The sequence below is a fragment of the Callorhinchus milii genome, unplaced genomic scaffold (assembly GCF_018977255.1).
Source record: "Callorhinchus milii isolate IMCB2004 unplaced genomic scaffold, IMCB_Cmil_1.0 Scaffold19, whole genome shotgun sequence".
NCBI lineage: Eukaryota > Metazoa > Chordata > Chondrichthyes > Chimaeriformes > Callorhinchidae > Callorhinchus > Callorhinchus milii.
In genome coordinates, this window is record NW_024704760.1 from 12,907,071 (window position 1) to 12,923,890 (window position 16,820).

A 16,820-nucleotide genomic window follows, 5' to 3' on the forward strand; every position below is an offset into this window, starting at 1 on the left:
TTAAATAAGGAAACCAAAACTGCACACAATACTCTCGGTGCGGTCTCACCAAAGCCCTATACAGTTGCAGCGAGACTTCCCTACTCTTGTACTCTAAACCTTTTGCAATGAACGCTAACTGCCGTTCGCCTTCTTAGTTGCTGCTGCACCTGCAAACTAACTTTTTGAGACTGGTGTACAAGGACACCCGAATCCCTCTGAACACTAACACTATCTAATCTCTCCCCCTCTAGAAAATAATCTGTTTTTCTATTTTTTCTACCTCGGTGAATAACTTCACACTTCCCCACATTAAATTCCATCTGCCACCTACAGATATTGAAGAGGAGGGGACCAAGGACAGAGCCCTGAGGAACACCACACAAGACAGTGTGGGGACTAGAGGAGAAGCTGTTTCTGGAAATGAAGTGCAGGCGGCGAGAGGTACGATCTGAACCAGTCAAGGACAGCACAGGGAAGGTTGAGGTGAGAGGAGAGGCGGTGGATGAGGATAGAGTGATCGACGGTGTCGAACACAGCAGAGATGTCAAGGAGGACGAGGAGGCAGACGGAGCCCTGATCACTGATGGATAGAATGTAATTTGTCACTTTGACCAGGGCTGCTTCTGTGCTGTGATCAAAGGAGGGGAAGGTTCAGAGGAGTAAGAGTATAGGCCGAGCGAGGACTGGGAGATGAGAGCCACCCCACCACCAGGCAATGAGGTCGTGGGGTATGATGGGAGGTGTAGCCGGGTGGTGTTGCCTCTGACAGGGGGAAGGTGTCGACTGGAGTGATCCAGGTTTCAGTGAGGGCGAGAATATCGATGTTTTCGTCGACAATGAGGTACTTGCCAGATGTGCTCTTCCACCCCCCACCCCTCCCTCCCCAGCAGTATTGCCTGACTGATGTGCTCTCCTCATGCCACACCGCCCCCCCTCAGAGATTCACAGGTACATTGATGGAGACGGGCACAGATACACAGACACAGAGGAAGAGGTACACAGAGAGACACACTCAGCATTGGCTGATGTACTCTCACCATCAACCCTTTGGCTCTGTTGATAGCTCGCAGAGGTCTAAGAACACGAAGGACTCGAAGAATCTTCACCACGGAAATGGCACTGGACCTGGAGCAAGCAGAGGAGCATCAGTGCTGCCCAGCCCCATGCCTCTCGAGGGAGGCATCAGGGTGAGCGTTCATGGAGCATCAGGGATATGGATGCAGGAGGTTGGGGTAGAAGGCAGGGGAGTATAACAACAAGAACAACTTGCATTTATATAGTACCCCTCACACAGAGTATCTTCCCAGAGTGCTTGACAGTGATGCAGCACAATGCCAAGCTGAGGGGAGGGAGTTTCAAATAACAGGAATCAAATCAGAGGGATCTGGAAAGATCACGGAGCTTGCCTGACAAGTGGCAACTGTCTGTTGCGTTTCGCCCACAAAATACACAGTCATTTCACCTTACAGTGTATTCTGTGAAGCGCTTTGAAACATCTCATCGCTGTGATAAGGCGCTATATGAAAAAAAATTGAGAATTATTATAAATGTCAATTAATATGGACAAATGTGGCACTGTCACACACCACAGTGAATCTACGCTGCACCCCCTCTTAAGGCAAGTATGTTCTTTTTTAAATAAGGAAACCAAAACTGCACACAATACTCTCGGTGCGGTCTCACCAAAGCCCTATACAGTTGCAGCGAGACTTCCCTACTCTTGTACTCTAAACCTTTTGCAATGAACGCTAACTGCCGTTCGCCTTCTTAGTTGCTGCTGCACCTGCAAACTAACATTTTGAGACTGGTGTACAAGGACACCCGAATCCCTCTGAACACTAACACTATCTAATCTCTCCCCCTCTAGAAAATAATCTGTTTTTCTACCTCGGTGAATAACTTCACACTTCCCCACATTAAATTCCATGTGGCACCTACTCGCCCACTCCCCTCACCTGTCTATATCCCGTCACAATCTTTTTGCATCATCCTCAGAGCTCACTCTCCCACCGAGTTTAGTGTCATCCGTGAATTTAGATACGTAACATTCAATGTCCTCATCGAGATAATTGATGTAAATTGTAAATAGCTGAGGCCCGAGCACTGATCTTTGTGGCACTCCACTAGTCACCTCCTGCCAATTCGAGAATGACCCGTTTATCCCGACTCTCTGTTTTCTTCCCTTTAGCCACTCTTCAGTCCATGTTAATATGTTCCCATTAATTCTGTGAGCCTTAACCTTGTGCAATAGCACTTTGTCAAATGCCTTCTTAAAATCTAAATATACTACATTTACTGGTTCCCCCCTATCTAACCTGCAGATACATCTTCAAAAAACTCTAAAGGATTAGTGAAGCGTGACTTCCCTTTTGTAAAGCCATGTTGACTCCGCCTAATCTTGTTATGGTCTTCCAGGAATCCCATACCGACATCGTTAATGAAGTACTCAAGAATTTTCCCTCCCACTGATGTCAGACTAACTGGTCTGTAGTTCCCCATCTTTTCTCTCCCACTCTTCTTAAATAGTGGTGTTACGTTTGCAAACTTCCAATGAATGGGAACCGTTCCAGAATCCAGAGAATTTTGGAAGATCAAAGACAAGCCATCCACTATCTCAGTAGCCCCCTCTTTATAAACCCTCGGTTGTAGACCATCAGGTCCAGCAGATTTATCAGTTTTAAGACCTGACAATTTACCTAAAACCATTTCTTTACTAATATTAATTTCCCCAAGTTGCTCGCTAACATTGTCTTCTTGGTTCACCTCTATCTCCTCACAGTTGGAGGAGAGGATGGGGGAGGCCTGAGAGGGTGTGCGGAGGAGCTGGTTGGTGATGGAGAAGAGGAGCCTAGGGTTGTCGTTTGCCTCCAAGATTGCCTTGGAGTAGATGGACAATTTAGTGGAGGCGAGTACGAAACGATAAGTTTGGATAAGATCCAGCCCGATCTGCTGGTGGGATTGCTGAGTTAGATTTGAGCCAGGTGCAGCACTCACCTGTGCCTTGAGGCAGTGGAGGTTAAACAAAATGCATTAGAGGAGCACTTTTTGTTGAAAGAAATTAACTGATTAGCATAGCAACAAAAACATGCAATAGTACAAGCGTAACATGGTGCTTTAACGGCCATAGTTTTGACTTCATCTGGGTTCTGGGTTAATGACAGTCCAGCCCAGAGATATGTGTGGTGAGCAAATTTGAAATCCTTGATTAAAAATTAACCAAAACAGGCCACATGTTTCAGAACAATTGCAGAGCTTGTAATTGGTCTTAATAATAATCCTTGCATTTGATACAGCACCTTTCACATGAGGAGCAATGAGATTCACAGGATTCATTGTAAATGTACTGACTGTATACTGCAGGTAAACAAACACAGCAAACAGCCAAGTGAATCACCAATTTTATTTTGCTGAATAATTGGCCAGGATAGAATCGTAGAATTACACAGCTTAGAAGAAGGCCATTCAGCCCATCATGTCTGTGCCGTCTCTTTGAAAAGAACTTCCAATTCAACCCCACTCTCTTGCGCTCTCCCCATAGCCCTGGAAACTTGTCCTCCCCAAATAATTTTCTACTCTTAAAAGTTGTTATTGAATCAGCTTCCACCGGCCTTTCAGGCAATGCATTCCAGATCCGAACAACTCTCTGTGTGAAAACATTTCTCACCTCCCCTGTTTCTTTTAACAACTATTTTACATTGGTGTCCTCGGGTTACCAACCCTCCCGCCAGTGGGAATAGTTTCTCCTTGTTCACCCTATTGAATCGCTTCATAATATTGAAAACTTCTATTAAGTCTCCTCTTAACCTTCTCTGCTCCAAGGAGAATAATCCTCGCTTCTCTACCTCTCCTGATAACTGAAGTAATCAGTGAATAATTGAAGATACTGGGAGAAATACCCTTCTCTTTTCCAATAGTGTTGTGGGATCTTCAACAGTCACCCAAATAGGTAGACGAGACCCGAGTTTAAAGTCTCAACTGAAGAACGATGCCTGCAACAATGCAGGGTTTTCCGAGCATTGGAGTGTCAGCCTAGACAATGTCTCTTTGGCCTCTGTGGTAAGAGTGCTACTAGGATGGCAAAAAGTTTTGGAACTTTTCACATTGGATACTTTCCAAATTTAGCTGGACTGTATAATCAGGCAAGTTAGTGGAGTGGAAGGGTCAAATTGGAAGTTGGTGGACTGAACAGCCGTTTCTCGTCAATCTCTTTATATCTGGTCTCAATTTAATATTGTATATCATTTTAATAACAGCTCATTATCCCATTTTTAATTTCTTCAAAACCAATAAGCCTTAAGCCAAGCCATTCTAAAAGTGGTTTCCTCTAAACCATGGAGGCACTGGAGAAGACAATAGCTTCCTGAAATACAAGAAAATGGTCGAGGAAACAAATACATCAAAGGCATACGGAATGGACCACCTAATTGAGACGAGATCCTAAGAATATTCTAGTATTGATTTTCCTACACTAATCTGAAATCCTAGCTCTCAGAAGCTTAATACAAATACAGTCCAAGGTTTTTTTTTGGGAAGAAAGCAAGATTCCACATTCAAGACAAATAGTTAATTTTGGACTGATCCCCCTTTTGAGCTGTGAAGGGGCAGGTTGGTTGGATGCAGGTTTTTGTTTTATTGCTTCAAAAATGTGCTTTAACAGAAACACTTTACAGCTGCACTCATGTGCTTTTTATTTTATTTTTGACATGACTATCAAATTATGGGCAGTTTTGAGCCATGGTTATCAAAAACTGGACTAACAGTACATCTAAACTAATTTCACATATTATTATTTCTAAGATGGAATCAAATATAGCACATTTGCATTTTCTTGGCTACCTCAGTCACTAGGCCCCAGCAGGATTTTTCCCAGGACAGTCATTTGAAGAAAAACGTTAAAAATTGGAACAAAATTAATATTTACAATTTTTTATTAAAATTATAATTTTAAGTGATTCTGTTAATAGCTGCCCCTGATATTGGAGTGGGATTATTAATGTAGTTGGTATCTTGTCTATTTCAGACCCAAAGTATGTGAGCTGAAAACAAAACTAGTCGACGAAGGAGACAAGTTAGCTCCCTGAACCTGTGGGCAATCAATGGACTGGGGCTGGAAAGTAAGTGAGAAACTGTATAATAGTGGGGAATTTATATACTTTTAAAGGGTGAAACTGGAATGAATGCATCTTTTAACATTTCTTAACAGCATCAAGCTACACTATTTTCTAATTCTGGCCACCGAAGATTAACTTCCAATACTGGTCAGAAATATAATACATTCAAAATCCCTAACCCCAAGATTTATACACCCATACTTGTTGAATGCTTTAGCCTGAAACCCAAGGATTCAAATATATGATCATTTGTTAGCCGTTGTGTTTTACCACAGTAGAATTGTTATCATAAATGTGCAAGAAATTTGGTTCCAATCAGTGATAGAATAATCAGGCTGCTTTTCTTGACTCCTAATGCCATTCTGGAGCAGTCCTGGTTTAGTAAGATTACAAAAGGAAGTTCTTTCAGTGGTTGGTATTTTGTTTCCTCTCCAAAAGGGAACAGAACGAACACATATCCTGGACTCACTTCCAAAGAGTTGAACAGGATGCAACCAATATCTCTTCAACACTCAGATAGAAATACATCTGGGCATAATCCAATTTAATCCCATCAATAACTGGTTCAGTGGTGTATGCACACCATTACTCTCATTTAAAACAGTTCAGATCAAATACTAGGACAATTTTACAAAACACTTTGAATGTCTGCAAACAAAAGGTTTCACAATGCTTCAATCTGAATTCCATTTTCCTTTTAAGAGCATTAAGAACAACCTAATGTTTCCATCTTGTAGCAAAAATAGACAGTTTAATGAGGGCTAGTGCGATTAAATATACCCTTCAAATCCCGAAGCTATGATGGTAATGCTTTGTGACAGAATCTGCATAACTGGATACAGGTTTCAAGTCCTGAACAGCACAGCTCCAGAAACGCCTCCACGTGCTTCCTTGAATGTAACTATTTATTCTCAGTTAGGTCTCTGCAGTTCAAATGTTTGGAGTCATGATGAAAACAAGGATGTGATGAAATTGGATTACTTTCCTTTGCCATGTGCACCTGACACAGAAGAAGGTGGGAATATAGGACCAGTGTGGGCCAATGAAACAGTAAATAAAGGCAACACAGTTTCAGGTGGTAACATTAAATGCAAATTGAGCGTAGAACTCTCTTCTCATTCTCATTGAGGTGGTCAGAAAATGCTGTGTAGCAGGGTTGCTGTGCAAATTGACGGAGGTAATCTGTTAGATACGCCTGCAAATTAAATGAACCATTAGCCAACAGTACATTAATTGTTTTCCCGATGTCAGACAAAGGCCCAACCGCGAATGAAATTGAGACTGAACCATGAAATGCTGCCTCAGTTCTCTCTGCTCTCACTTTTCTTATTTTGCTTTTCTCTCTTCCCCCTCTCATGCTCTCTTTCTACTCCCCTCTCTTTCCCTTCCTCAGTTTCTTCTCCCCTTCCCTCACCTCTCACTGACACACACTCTCTCTCCCCCACATTCTCAATCTCTCTCTGCTCTCTCCCACTCTCTTGACGTCCACTCTCTCCCCCTTTCTTATGTTAACCAAGGAGGGAGAAGGTCGAATTTTGGAAATTGTCTCAGGCCGGATAAAATAACCCGCCGGACCATCCTAATCTAATCAATTTTATACAGATTCCTAAATCAATTAAACGTGTTTCAGATAAATTTCTGTGTTAGTTTTTTTTTAAAAAGCATGGTGCAGCTCTGCAGACTTCATGTGGGCAAGAACTGAGCCAGCTGCAATTCAAAACTCTTCCAATTCGAAAAGAAATGTACCAAGAAACAGGAAATACATCAGGAAATAATCCAATTTACTCCCAACAGCAAAGGTTATTGGGCCAATTTACAATACATTAAACTCCCTGTTCTCACTCCACATATGGAGTTTACATTTACCTGTAAATCAATTGGGTACAAAGGATCCTTCAGTGCATCAGGGTCATCTTCATCATCCTCATCATAATAGTCATCATCTGATTGTCAAACACAACAAGTTACTAATCCTATCCATATTAACCTCTTTGCAGGCAGCATTGCTGTGACGTATTACCATTCAGAAAGGGACAATTGTCTGTAAAACGTAATGGGTCCAAGAAGCAAAGAGCCACACATACAAGTTTTGCCAGTGTGTGCCCAATACTTTCTGGACTTATGTAAACATGGAAGGGGGGGGGAGGTGGAGAAAAGAGTGCTCACTAAATTACAGAAAAATTGGAAATTTCTATGCCTAGGTGACATGCATATGTGGAACATGGTCTACAGCAAATGACAAACTATGATAATCGCAATTGTACGCCATAAGAATTTGCTAGGCAAAAGAAGACCCAGGTCCATCTAGTACACCTTCCACCATCCTGGCAGTCGCTTTTGACATGTTGTGCCCCAAACTATATACTCTATCCCGAGATATTTTCTAGTAGAAATCTTATCTAATTTGTTCTTGAAACAAATTACATTTTTTCTTCCACCGTCTGTCTCCCTAGGGAATCTGTTCCATAAGTTTACTACTCGCTCATTGAAGTAGTATTTCCACAGATTTGTTCTAAATTTACCCACCTTCAATCATACCGGGTGCTTAACATTAAATCTTCTGCAATACAACAAATTGATAATCATTATAATGGCCAGAAGGTGGGAAACACCAGCCTTCCCGAGCACCAATTTTCAAATTATCATTTTTTCTGTTCTTGAGGCAGCAAAAAAGAGATTATTATGTTTAAAAAGGTAATTTTCTGGGGCTGGATATTTAGAAGACAGCAACATTCTCTCTCCAGAAAATGTTATATTATTGTAAAATTTTATATCAAGAGTTTGGGCATCTTGGGCCCAGCTGTTGCTGACATCTAGTGGCCAATCAATTAATAATAATAATAATGGGGACAGCAATGTCCCACAAACAGCCATGGAGTTTCAATTTTATTTGGGGGGTTGGCCACTGGGAGAAACTCCCTTCTCTTTTCAAATAGTGATATGGGATCTTTAATGACCACCTGAACAGGCAGAAGCGTAGTGGTTAGAGCACTCGCCCCACAGGTGAGAGGAACCAGGTTCGATTCCTGGCTGAGGCCAAACCTTAGGCAAGTTTTCTTACTCCACATGCCTCTGTTTACCTAGCAGTAAGTAGGAACCCAGTTGTTAGTTGATTGGCTGATTGCTTTTCAGGGGTAATAAATCCTCAAAAAAAAAATTTGGTGACAGAATCCATGACTGTTATGGGACGCTGCTGTGCGCAATTGGCTGCTGCGTTTAGCCCACAAAATACACAATCATTACACTTTACAGTATATTCTGTGAAGCGCTTTGAGATGTCTCGAAGCCATGATAAGGCGCTATATCAAATACAAGGATTATTATAAGTGAGTGAAGGAAACTGGCGATAATGTCAGTGTAAAATTATTGAACACTTCAAATTACTCTAACTACAGCTTTGCCAATAATGGAGGTTCTTTGCAGCATTAAGTTTTTTTTTGATCAGCTGTGTGTCTGATATACGCAGATACCCATCACCATGCTTAAGAGTATATCCAAACCAGAGTTCCATGCATCCCACCTGCACATAGAAATTCCCAGTATTGGAATAAAATGCACACATTCTCCCTGAAGGGACACACTTTAAACTTTTAACATAGACAATTATTAAACAGAAATGTGTTTCTATACTGCAATAATTTTGAAGAAAGTCCAATATCTATTTATATCTCAGAGAAGAGCCAGGACTCGAGCCAGAATATGGTGACACACGCTTTCAATGAATCAGCCCGGTATGATTAAAAGACAATGAAGTGAAGTGCAGCGTAAAGACTGTGAAGTGCAGCATAAACACACAATATCTTAAAAATTCCAGTAACAGCATTACTTCAAAAAACTTCTTACCATATCTGGCACCTGCCCCTGGACTGAGCAGATCTGACAATAGTTGTCCAGCTAAACCTTCGTCATCATCCTCGTCCTCCTCTTCCTGGTCTTCCCACATATCGTTAACCTCATCTTGGTACATTGAATAGACAAGAATAGCAGATCAATCACGGTGGTGGATTCACACAGTGCATTCCAGTGACTGAACATTAACATTTATTGAATGGGATTCACAAATTACCAGCAAGGGGGGAACTCCTGGCTCAGGTCGCAACCCTGTTTGGAAGTTCGGGTATCTCAAATGTCTGTTACCAGTTTTGTGCTGATTATTAAGTATGCAAGGGAGATATTAGGTTTTTTTGATCAGGGATGGTTATGATTCTGTTGAAAGAATAGTTTCGTGAAATTACAATTAAGCTGTACCTTTCTATCACTGATTCAAACAGCTTTTATATTAATTTAAGAACTGGCTTTAAAATTAACTTGTTAAGTGAAGACAGAGCAAAACAACCATGTGGGACTTCTTAGATTGGAAATAGTAAAATATGAATTCTTTGTAGAAATAAAGTTTGGTTTTATACAGCACCTTATGTTAAAATGTCTCAAAGTGCTTTGTACAATGATGTTATTTTGAAGGGTTGAACAAACATGGGAATGGCAGCTGAATTGGTTGAAAAACATCCTACAAATCAACAAGGAATAATCTTTATTTGTGAATTTAAATGAGGGAAGTTATATGGCCTGAACACCAAAACTCTAGTCCACTAAACTACATCCCAGAAGCAAATATGATCTTGGTTTTGTATCTCACTGAAGATGGCACCTCCAACTGTCCAGTGACTCCCCAGTATGCATCAAGTGATAGCCTGAATCATGAAGTCAACTTCTGGTGTTCTGCTCAGACCTTCTGACCCAGAAAGGGGGAAGTGGGAGAGAACAGTAGCTAAATGTAAGTAATAGTAGTGACTGAGCTTATGCACACACCAATCTGAGTGATTTTACCAGCTGGCTTCGTTGATGCAGGGACAATGAAATAAAATTAATGCATTTCTATCTTGGACTGGCTCGTTCAATTTGCTTATTAGTCTTAGAAAGAGAAAGATGGCTTCCTAACACAGGAACAATACCTTGATTCCATTCAGTTTCTGTGGCCTGTCGGGTGACATTGGCTTCTATCACAGTGGAGAGTTCAGAAATCACCAATTTGAAGAGTTTCACTAGCAAGGGAATGTTGGTCCACCGCTCTGGATCTGCTCAAGACAGTGATATCAGGATGAGGCCAGTCACGTCAGCCAAAGGGGCATTGGAAAGAATCCTTCTTTCCACAAGACAGTTGTTAGCCCCCAAAAATGTAATAGTATGTAAAAAGAGTTATCCGTTTAGCTGTTCTGTCTCTAGACAAAGAAAGTAATTTTTGATAAAACACAATGGCAGATGTGTGAGATGAAAAAGTTACTCTTCAGCATTGTGCTAATTACAGATAAAAACAGTGTTGTGTGAGTTACACAAACCTGAGTCACTTTATGGATTATTTCCTATAATTGTTCAATTCCCAACAGACATCCTCTGTTTCCACAGATGTAAGCTCTCAAATTCAGCGCCTAAACTATTAAGAGCAATAAAAATCCCTATAGTTTCCCTGTTCTCCATTCAATGATTCCCTGGTCAGAAAATGTTTTCCATTATCTACAAGAAACCTCCGCAGAAAATTTCGCTAGATATTCAAGCACACTCACTAAATCACAAGTTCACACACTTATTCCTATTTTTGTTTGACAACATTGTCAGACCCTCTTGGTATGCCTATAGTTTTTACAGAATAAGGAAACATGATGTGGGGATATTTTAAGGGAACAAATGATTTGAGACAAACTTACTTTTTGCCGTCTTTGAACGTGTACGTATTCCCTCATCAGGGTTGAATACTTCTTCTCCCTTTACCAGTATATCTTGCAGCCTTTTGTCATCTGTATTAATGCCATGTTGCAACAGTTTACACATAGCTATGATACTGTGGATTAAAGAGAACCACAGATTAGTCATCAACAGCAGTCTGGGGCCATCCATCGCAAGATATAAAGAGGTCTTTCATATAGATTCTCTGTTGATAATAGGGTCTCAAAGCATATACACTACATCGATCAACAACCTTTAGTTATGTAGCACCGTTTACTTAGGAGCACTGATCAGTTGGTTAATCAAAAAGCCTTCATCTGATCCTGTAGAGTCCTGTAGCTCAGTGGTTAGAGCACTCACTTAGCAAGTAAGAGGACCTGGGTTTGATTCCCGGCAAACCGAAACATTGGGCAAGTTTCCTTACTCCACATGCTTGTTTACCAAGCAATAAGTAGGAACCCGGTTGTTAACTCGATTAGCAGGTCGCTTTTCCGGGGGTAATAATTCCTTTAAAAAAAATTGGGTCACTCAATCCACTACTGTTTGTGGGACGCTGTTGTGTGCTGCTGCCGCGTTTCACCCACAAAATATACAGTCAATTCACTTTACAGTATATTCTGTGAAGCGCTTTGTGACGTCTCGAAGACGTGATAAGGCGCTGTATCAAATGCAAGGATTATTATTATACTATTATTGATCATTAGCTTGCATATTCCTGATGGCCTCCACCCTCCACCAATTCTGAACCGTATAATATTTGCCGTTACCCCCATCCTTGCCAGGTTTCCAGTACCCCAGCAGATTCTTTAAGATACTTGCCCTAATTTTTAAATCCCTTCATGGTCTCAGCCCTCCCTATCCATGTCATCACCTCCAGTCCTTTTTTTCCTATGGCGTTCACTTTTCCCTCTCTGAGCTGTTCATTCCTCATTGCTTCAGTCCTACTATTGGTGGCTGGGTCTTCACCCTCTCTGCCCTGCACTATTGAAGCCTGCCCCAAAATTCTGTTACCATTCACATTCTCAACTGTGCCTTTGATTAAAACCCTTAAATTCTCCTTCCTCTCTGCCCTACTCAGTGCTTCCCATTTTCGCTAGGGTGCTTTAAGATGTCAATCCTATGAGAAAGGAATGTAGTTAACGTCAAATTGCTATTGTCTGTGTCAGCTCTACCGACCAAACATACTAAGCTGACAGTTAAATATCAGCAATGATTCCATGTTCTGCCATAAAGCAGCATCGTTTGGCATAAGCAGGAGCACCACACCAGTTTTCAGATGATCCATATTCTTAGATGGGATTTAAAAAGAGATGGGGAGGGTGGAGACAAAGGGGTAAAGGGAGGGAGTTTCAGAGGTTAGAGGCATAGTACCAGAAAGCTTGATCTATTGAGGTTCAGTTGGTTTGGGGGACAAGCAGGAGGCAAGAGTTAACCGAGGAGTGGGCAAACAGAAGAGTGGAGTTGGAGAAGATCACAGAGATAGAGAGACACCAGGGCGTGAAGAGATTTGATATAGGACTCTATCACATCTTCGAGATGTCTCAAAGCAATTCACGGAATATACTGTAAAGTGAATTGACTGTATATTTTGCGGGCAAAACACAGTAGCCAATTACACACAGAAGTGTCCCACAAACAACAACAACAAAATTACATTTATAAAGCGCTTTCACGTCGGGAGGACTCCAAAGCGTTGAACAGTCAGCTGTTGGGGCCCGAGCATGGGGGAGGGGTGGTGTAGGGGTGAGGGAAGGCAGAGGTGGGAGGGAGACCGAAGGCACGGTCGAAGAGGAAGGTCTTGAAACCGGCCTTGAAGGAGGCAATGGAGGAAGTGAGGTGAACGGACCGTGGGATGGAGTTCCAGAGTGTGGGGCAGAGAGGCTGAAAGCCCGGCCACCGATGGTAGGGCGGGTCGGGCAAGTTAATAATAATCCTTGCATTTTGATATAGTACTTTTCACGTCGGGAGGACGTCCCAAAGCGCTTCACAGAACACACTGACTGTGAATTGACTGTATATTTGTGGGCGAACGCGGCAGCCAATTGCGCACAGCAATGTCCCACAAACAGTCGTAGATTGAAAATGACCAATTTATTATTGTTTTGTTTTGGAGGGATTATTATTAGGCTCTGTGTGGAGTAAGGAAACTTGCCCGAGGTTTCGCCCTGACCTGCCGGGAATTGAACTCAGGTCTCTCACTTGCAAAGCGAGTGCTCTAACCACTGAGCTACAGGACTCCACGGTTGGTAGGGAGGCAGCAGGTCAGAGAGGTAGGATGGGGCAAGGCCATGATAGCCTTGAAAGTGAGGACGAGGATCTTGAACTCGATCCTCTGGGGGATGGGAGCCAGTGGAGTCGGGCGAGGGTGGGAGTGATGGCGTCACGAGCCTGGTGCGCGAGAGTACACGAGCTGCAGAGTTTGGCTGATCTGCAGCTTGTGAAGGGAAGAGTTGGGAAGGCCGATGAGGAGGGATTTCCCGTAATCAAGCCCTGAGGTGACGAATGCGTGGGTGAGGGTTTCAGCAGCCTGAGGGGTGAGGCAGTGGCGGAGTCTGGCAATGTTGTGGAGGTGGTGATAGGCAGTATCAGTCATGACGTGGATGAGGGGGAAAAAGAACAGTTCAGGGTCATAAAAGACACTCAAGTTCCTGACTGGCTTAGTGAGGTTGAGAGTGCAGCTGTGGAGGCTGATGCTGCCAGCGCCTGAGGTGCAGAGACGCTGGCGTGAGCCAATCAGAAGGGCCTTGGTCTCGCTGACGTTGAGTAGGAGAAAGTTGGACCTCGTCCAGGACTTGATGTCGGACAGGCAGTCAGTCGGGACATCAGTGGTCCTGGAGTTCAGGGTGGAGGCAGAGAGATAGAGTTGGGTGTCATCCGCGTACATGTGAAAATTTATCCCATGTCTGCGGATGATGTCACCAAGGGGGAGCATGTAGAGGGTGAAGAGGAGGGGACCGAGGACAGAGCCCTGAGGAACACCGCACGAGACGGTGCAGGGGCTGGAGGAGAAGCTGTTTACCGCGACGAAGTGGAGGCGGTGTGAAAGGTAGGATCTGAACCAGTCAAGGATAGACCTTGAAGGTTGAGGTGGGAGGAGAGGCGGTGGAGGAGGATTGAGTGGTCCACGGTGTCAAAGGCGGCAGAGAGGTCGAGGAGGAACGAGGAGGCAGACGGAGCCCTGGTCACAGATGTTGTTGTTTGTGACCTTGACCAGATCAGTTTCTGTGCTGTGGGCAATACAGAACCCGATTGGAGGGGTTCATGGAGGGAGTGAGAGGAGAGGAAAGAGCGAAGCTGGGAGGCAACAGCTCTCTCAAGGACCTTGGATAGGAAAGGGAGATTTGAGATGGGCTGGTAGCCTGAGAGCTGTGATGGGTCGAGGGAAGGTTTTTTCAAGGTGGGGGTGATAGTGGCTGTTTTGAGGGGGGAAGGAACAATGTCAGATGATTATGGAGAGGTTAATGATGTCGGCGAGTAGTGGGGCTGGGTGGAGCTGGGATTTAAGGAGAGGGGTGGCGATGGGGTCGAGGGAGCAGGTGGTGGACTTCATGGAGGTTAAGGTTACCGTGTTGAAGACAGGAGGGGGTGACAGGTTCAAAGGTGTGGATGGAGGGATGGATGATTGTCGGATAGGTAATTGTGTGGGGTGAGGGTAGAGAGGGGTTGGAAGTTAGGAGGGCAGTGGCAGTTGAGATAATGCCCTCGATTTTGGACTCGAGGATGTCAAGCATTTTCTATCAGTGGGAGTCAGAGGAAAGTATCTGCAAGGCGTGTTGGGAAGGGCGGAGGAGCCGGTTAGTGGTGGAGAACAGGAGCCTGGGATTGCCCTTCGCCTCCAGGATTAACCTGGAATAGAAGGCTGATTTGGCTGAGGCGAGATCGGAGCGGTAGTTCTTGATGAGGTCCAGCCAGATGTGGCGGTGATTGAGTGAGCCACTTTTTTTGGGGGATTGTTACAACCGGAAAAGCGATCCACCAATTAACTAACAACTGGGTTCCTACTTACTGCTAGCTAAACAGAGGTGTGTGGAGTAAAGAAACTTGCTCAACGTTTCACCCTGCCCAGGAATCAAACCTCTCTTGCGAGGGGAGTGCTACAATCACTGAGTTACAGGACTCCAGGTGAATATAGGTGAGAATGAGTCCCATATCTCCCTACTTCTCCGACCTCCTCACTCCCCAATCCACCACCCGCTGACTCCGCTCAACTCACACTGGCTCCTGCTCATCCCTCAGAACCTCCGCTCCACCATTGGAGGTCGTGCATTCAGCCATTACGTCCCGAAGCTCTGGAACACTCTCTCAATCCCACCGGCTTGCCCCCTCACTCGCTTTAAGTCCCGCCTGAAAACTTTCCTTTTGACCGTGCTTATGGTCATCTCCCACCCCCGGCTTGGAGTCAGACTCCGCCACTGTTAAGTGCTCTGAGATGCTGCCCTGCGTGCAGGGCGCTGTACAAGTGCAAGTTGTTGAAGTTGATCTGGGGTGATGGGAATGTGACAATTGGCTCAAGTGAGAAAAGGAGTGGTGGAGACTTGGATCAGATGGAGCTTATGGATGGTGAACCTAGGGAGATCGGCAAGAACTGCATTTGAAAAGTCTGAAAATCTGTTCACTTTTTGTAATTGATTTCCCTGATGGGATTTTTGTAGAAACACAATTGTTGTGACCTCTTTTGATTTTAAGCAAGTAGCACTGCTTGGCGATATTCACAAGAGCATGAGCGAGGCAGCAGATAGTAATTTTTTTACAGCAACCACAATGCTAATAGCATTTAGCTGGTCAATGTTACAAAGTCCTACAATGGAAAAACTGAGTTAAGGACCACAATATATAAGATCAATTTAAAATCACGGCACCTGACTTTTCCTTCATACTGTCCATAAAAAAGATGCTGCCGACTTGTCCACTCAGTCATCACAAACTCCAATGCAGGTTTCCCAGTGGGGCCAGGCAAGCTGCACAAGAACTCCAGCAGAGGTTCCAGCTGGTTGTGAACTAGATGTGCAAACACCATGATCAGAGACTGCAGAGAGAATAGGAAAAGTAAACAATCTAAGGCAAAGCTGCACAGGAATCTAGATCACAGAAATTTCTTTACTGTACAGTATCCGTGCAGGATCAGTCAAATACCTATTTATGAGCTGAGCCAACAGAAAAGTGTGGCCGCATTTTTGCCGGAGAACCCGCCACAAACACCCCCCACCTCCCCCTTGGCCACAAACACTCAGCCCCCACGGTCACAAACACCCCCCNTCGGCCATAAATCCACTATTGATGTTTCTGGCCTGCAGGCTTTACACCTGACTGTGGGTGGGGCGGCTCCAGTCCCGCAAACGCAAGCGAAAAGGGGCTTCACTCGGAGGCCCCACTGTTATGATTGTCTGTGTGTCTCTGTGTGTTTGTGAGGGTGTGTATGATTGTGTGTCTCTGTATATCGCTCAGCACCTTGGGGCATCCTCCCGACTTGAAAGGCGCTATACAAATGTAATCTTGTTGTATTATGCATTTGTGAGCGTCTCTGTGTCTGTCTCTCCTCTGTGCCCGAGTGTATCTCTATTTGTGAGCGTCTCTATATGAGTGGTGTCTCTCTGCGTCTGTGTATGTGTGTGTCTATGTGTCGCTTGAGTGTGTGTCTCTGTGTCTGTGAGTTTGTGTCTTGTATATGTGTTGGTATCTGTGAGTGTGTGGCTCTCTCGGTTTCTCTGTGCGTGCTGGGCTCCGAGAGCTCCTGTAGACTCGTTGGTGTCCCCTCCACAAAAAGGCCACCCAGTTTTTGTTAAAAGAAGCAATATTTTTTTGCAACAATCTAATATGTGTTATTTCCTCATGTTTAGTTTGTGTCAATAAACTATCAAAAAATGTAGGTTGGGAATAAATTGTACTTCAATAGCACCAATCAACTCCCTGCCATTTTCTGCAAAATTTGCCAACCACCCCCAACAAATTTTAGGCAAATATTTCTGCACTTTTCAATTGGCCCAGCTTGAGAAAATTTGGGAAACA

At 43.8% G+C, this 16,820-nt stretch overlaps 1 protein-coding gene across 3 annotated transcripts in view; it reads right to left on the bottom strand.

Moving 5' to 3' along the window:
• Positions 1-4,642: 4,642 nt before the first annotated feature.
• The window catches only part of ipo9 (importin 9), a 42,125-nt gene continuing 29,947 nt past the window's right edge, over positions 4,643-16,820 (bottom strand). For all 3 annotated transcript variants that reach the window (XM_042342044.1, XM_042342043.1, XM_042342042.1), the window contains 6 exons: positions 15,674-15,840; positions 10,796-10,929; positions 10,046-10,168; positions 8,937-9,050; positions 6,960-7,036; positions 4,643-6,288 (listed from right to left, as the gene is read on the bottom strand). In XM_042342044.1, the coding sequence (XP_042197978.1) occupies positions 6,178-6,288; positions 6,960-7,036; positions 8,937-9,050; positions 10,046-10,168; positions 10,796-10,929; positions 15,674-15,840 (726 nt within the window). In that variant the 3' untranslated portion in view covers positions 4,643-6,177. The remainder of the gene's footprint in view (positions 6,289-6,959; positions 7,037-8,936; positions 9,051-10,045; positions 10,169-10,795; positions 10,930-15,673; positions 15,841-16,820) is intronic.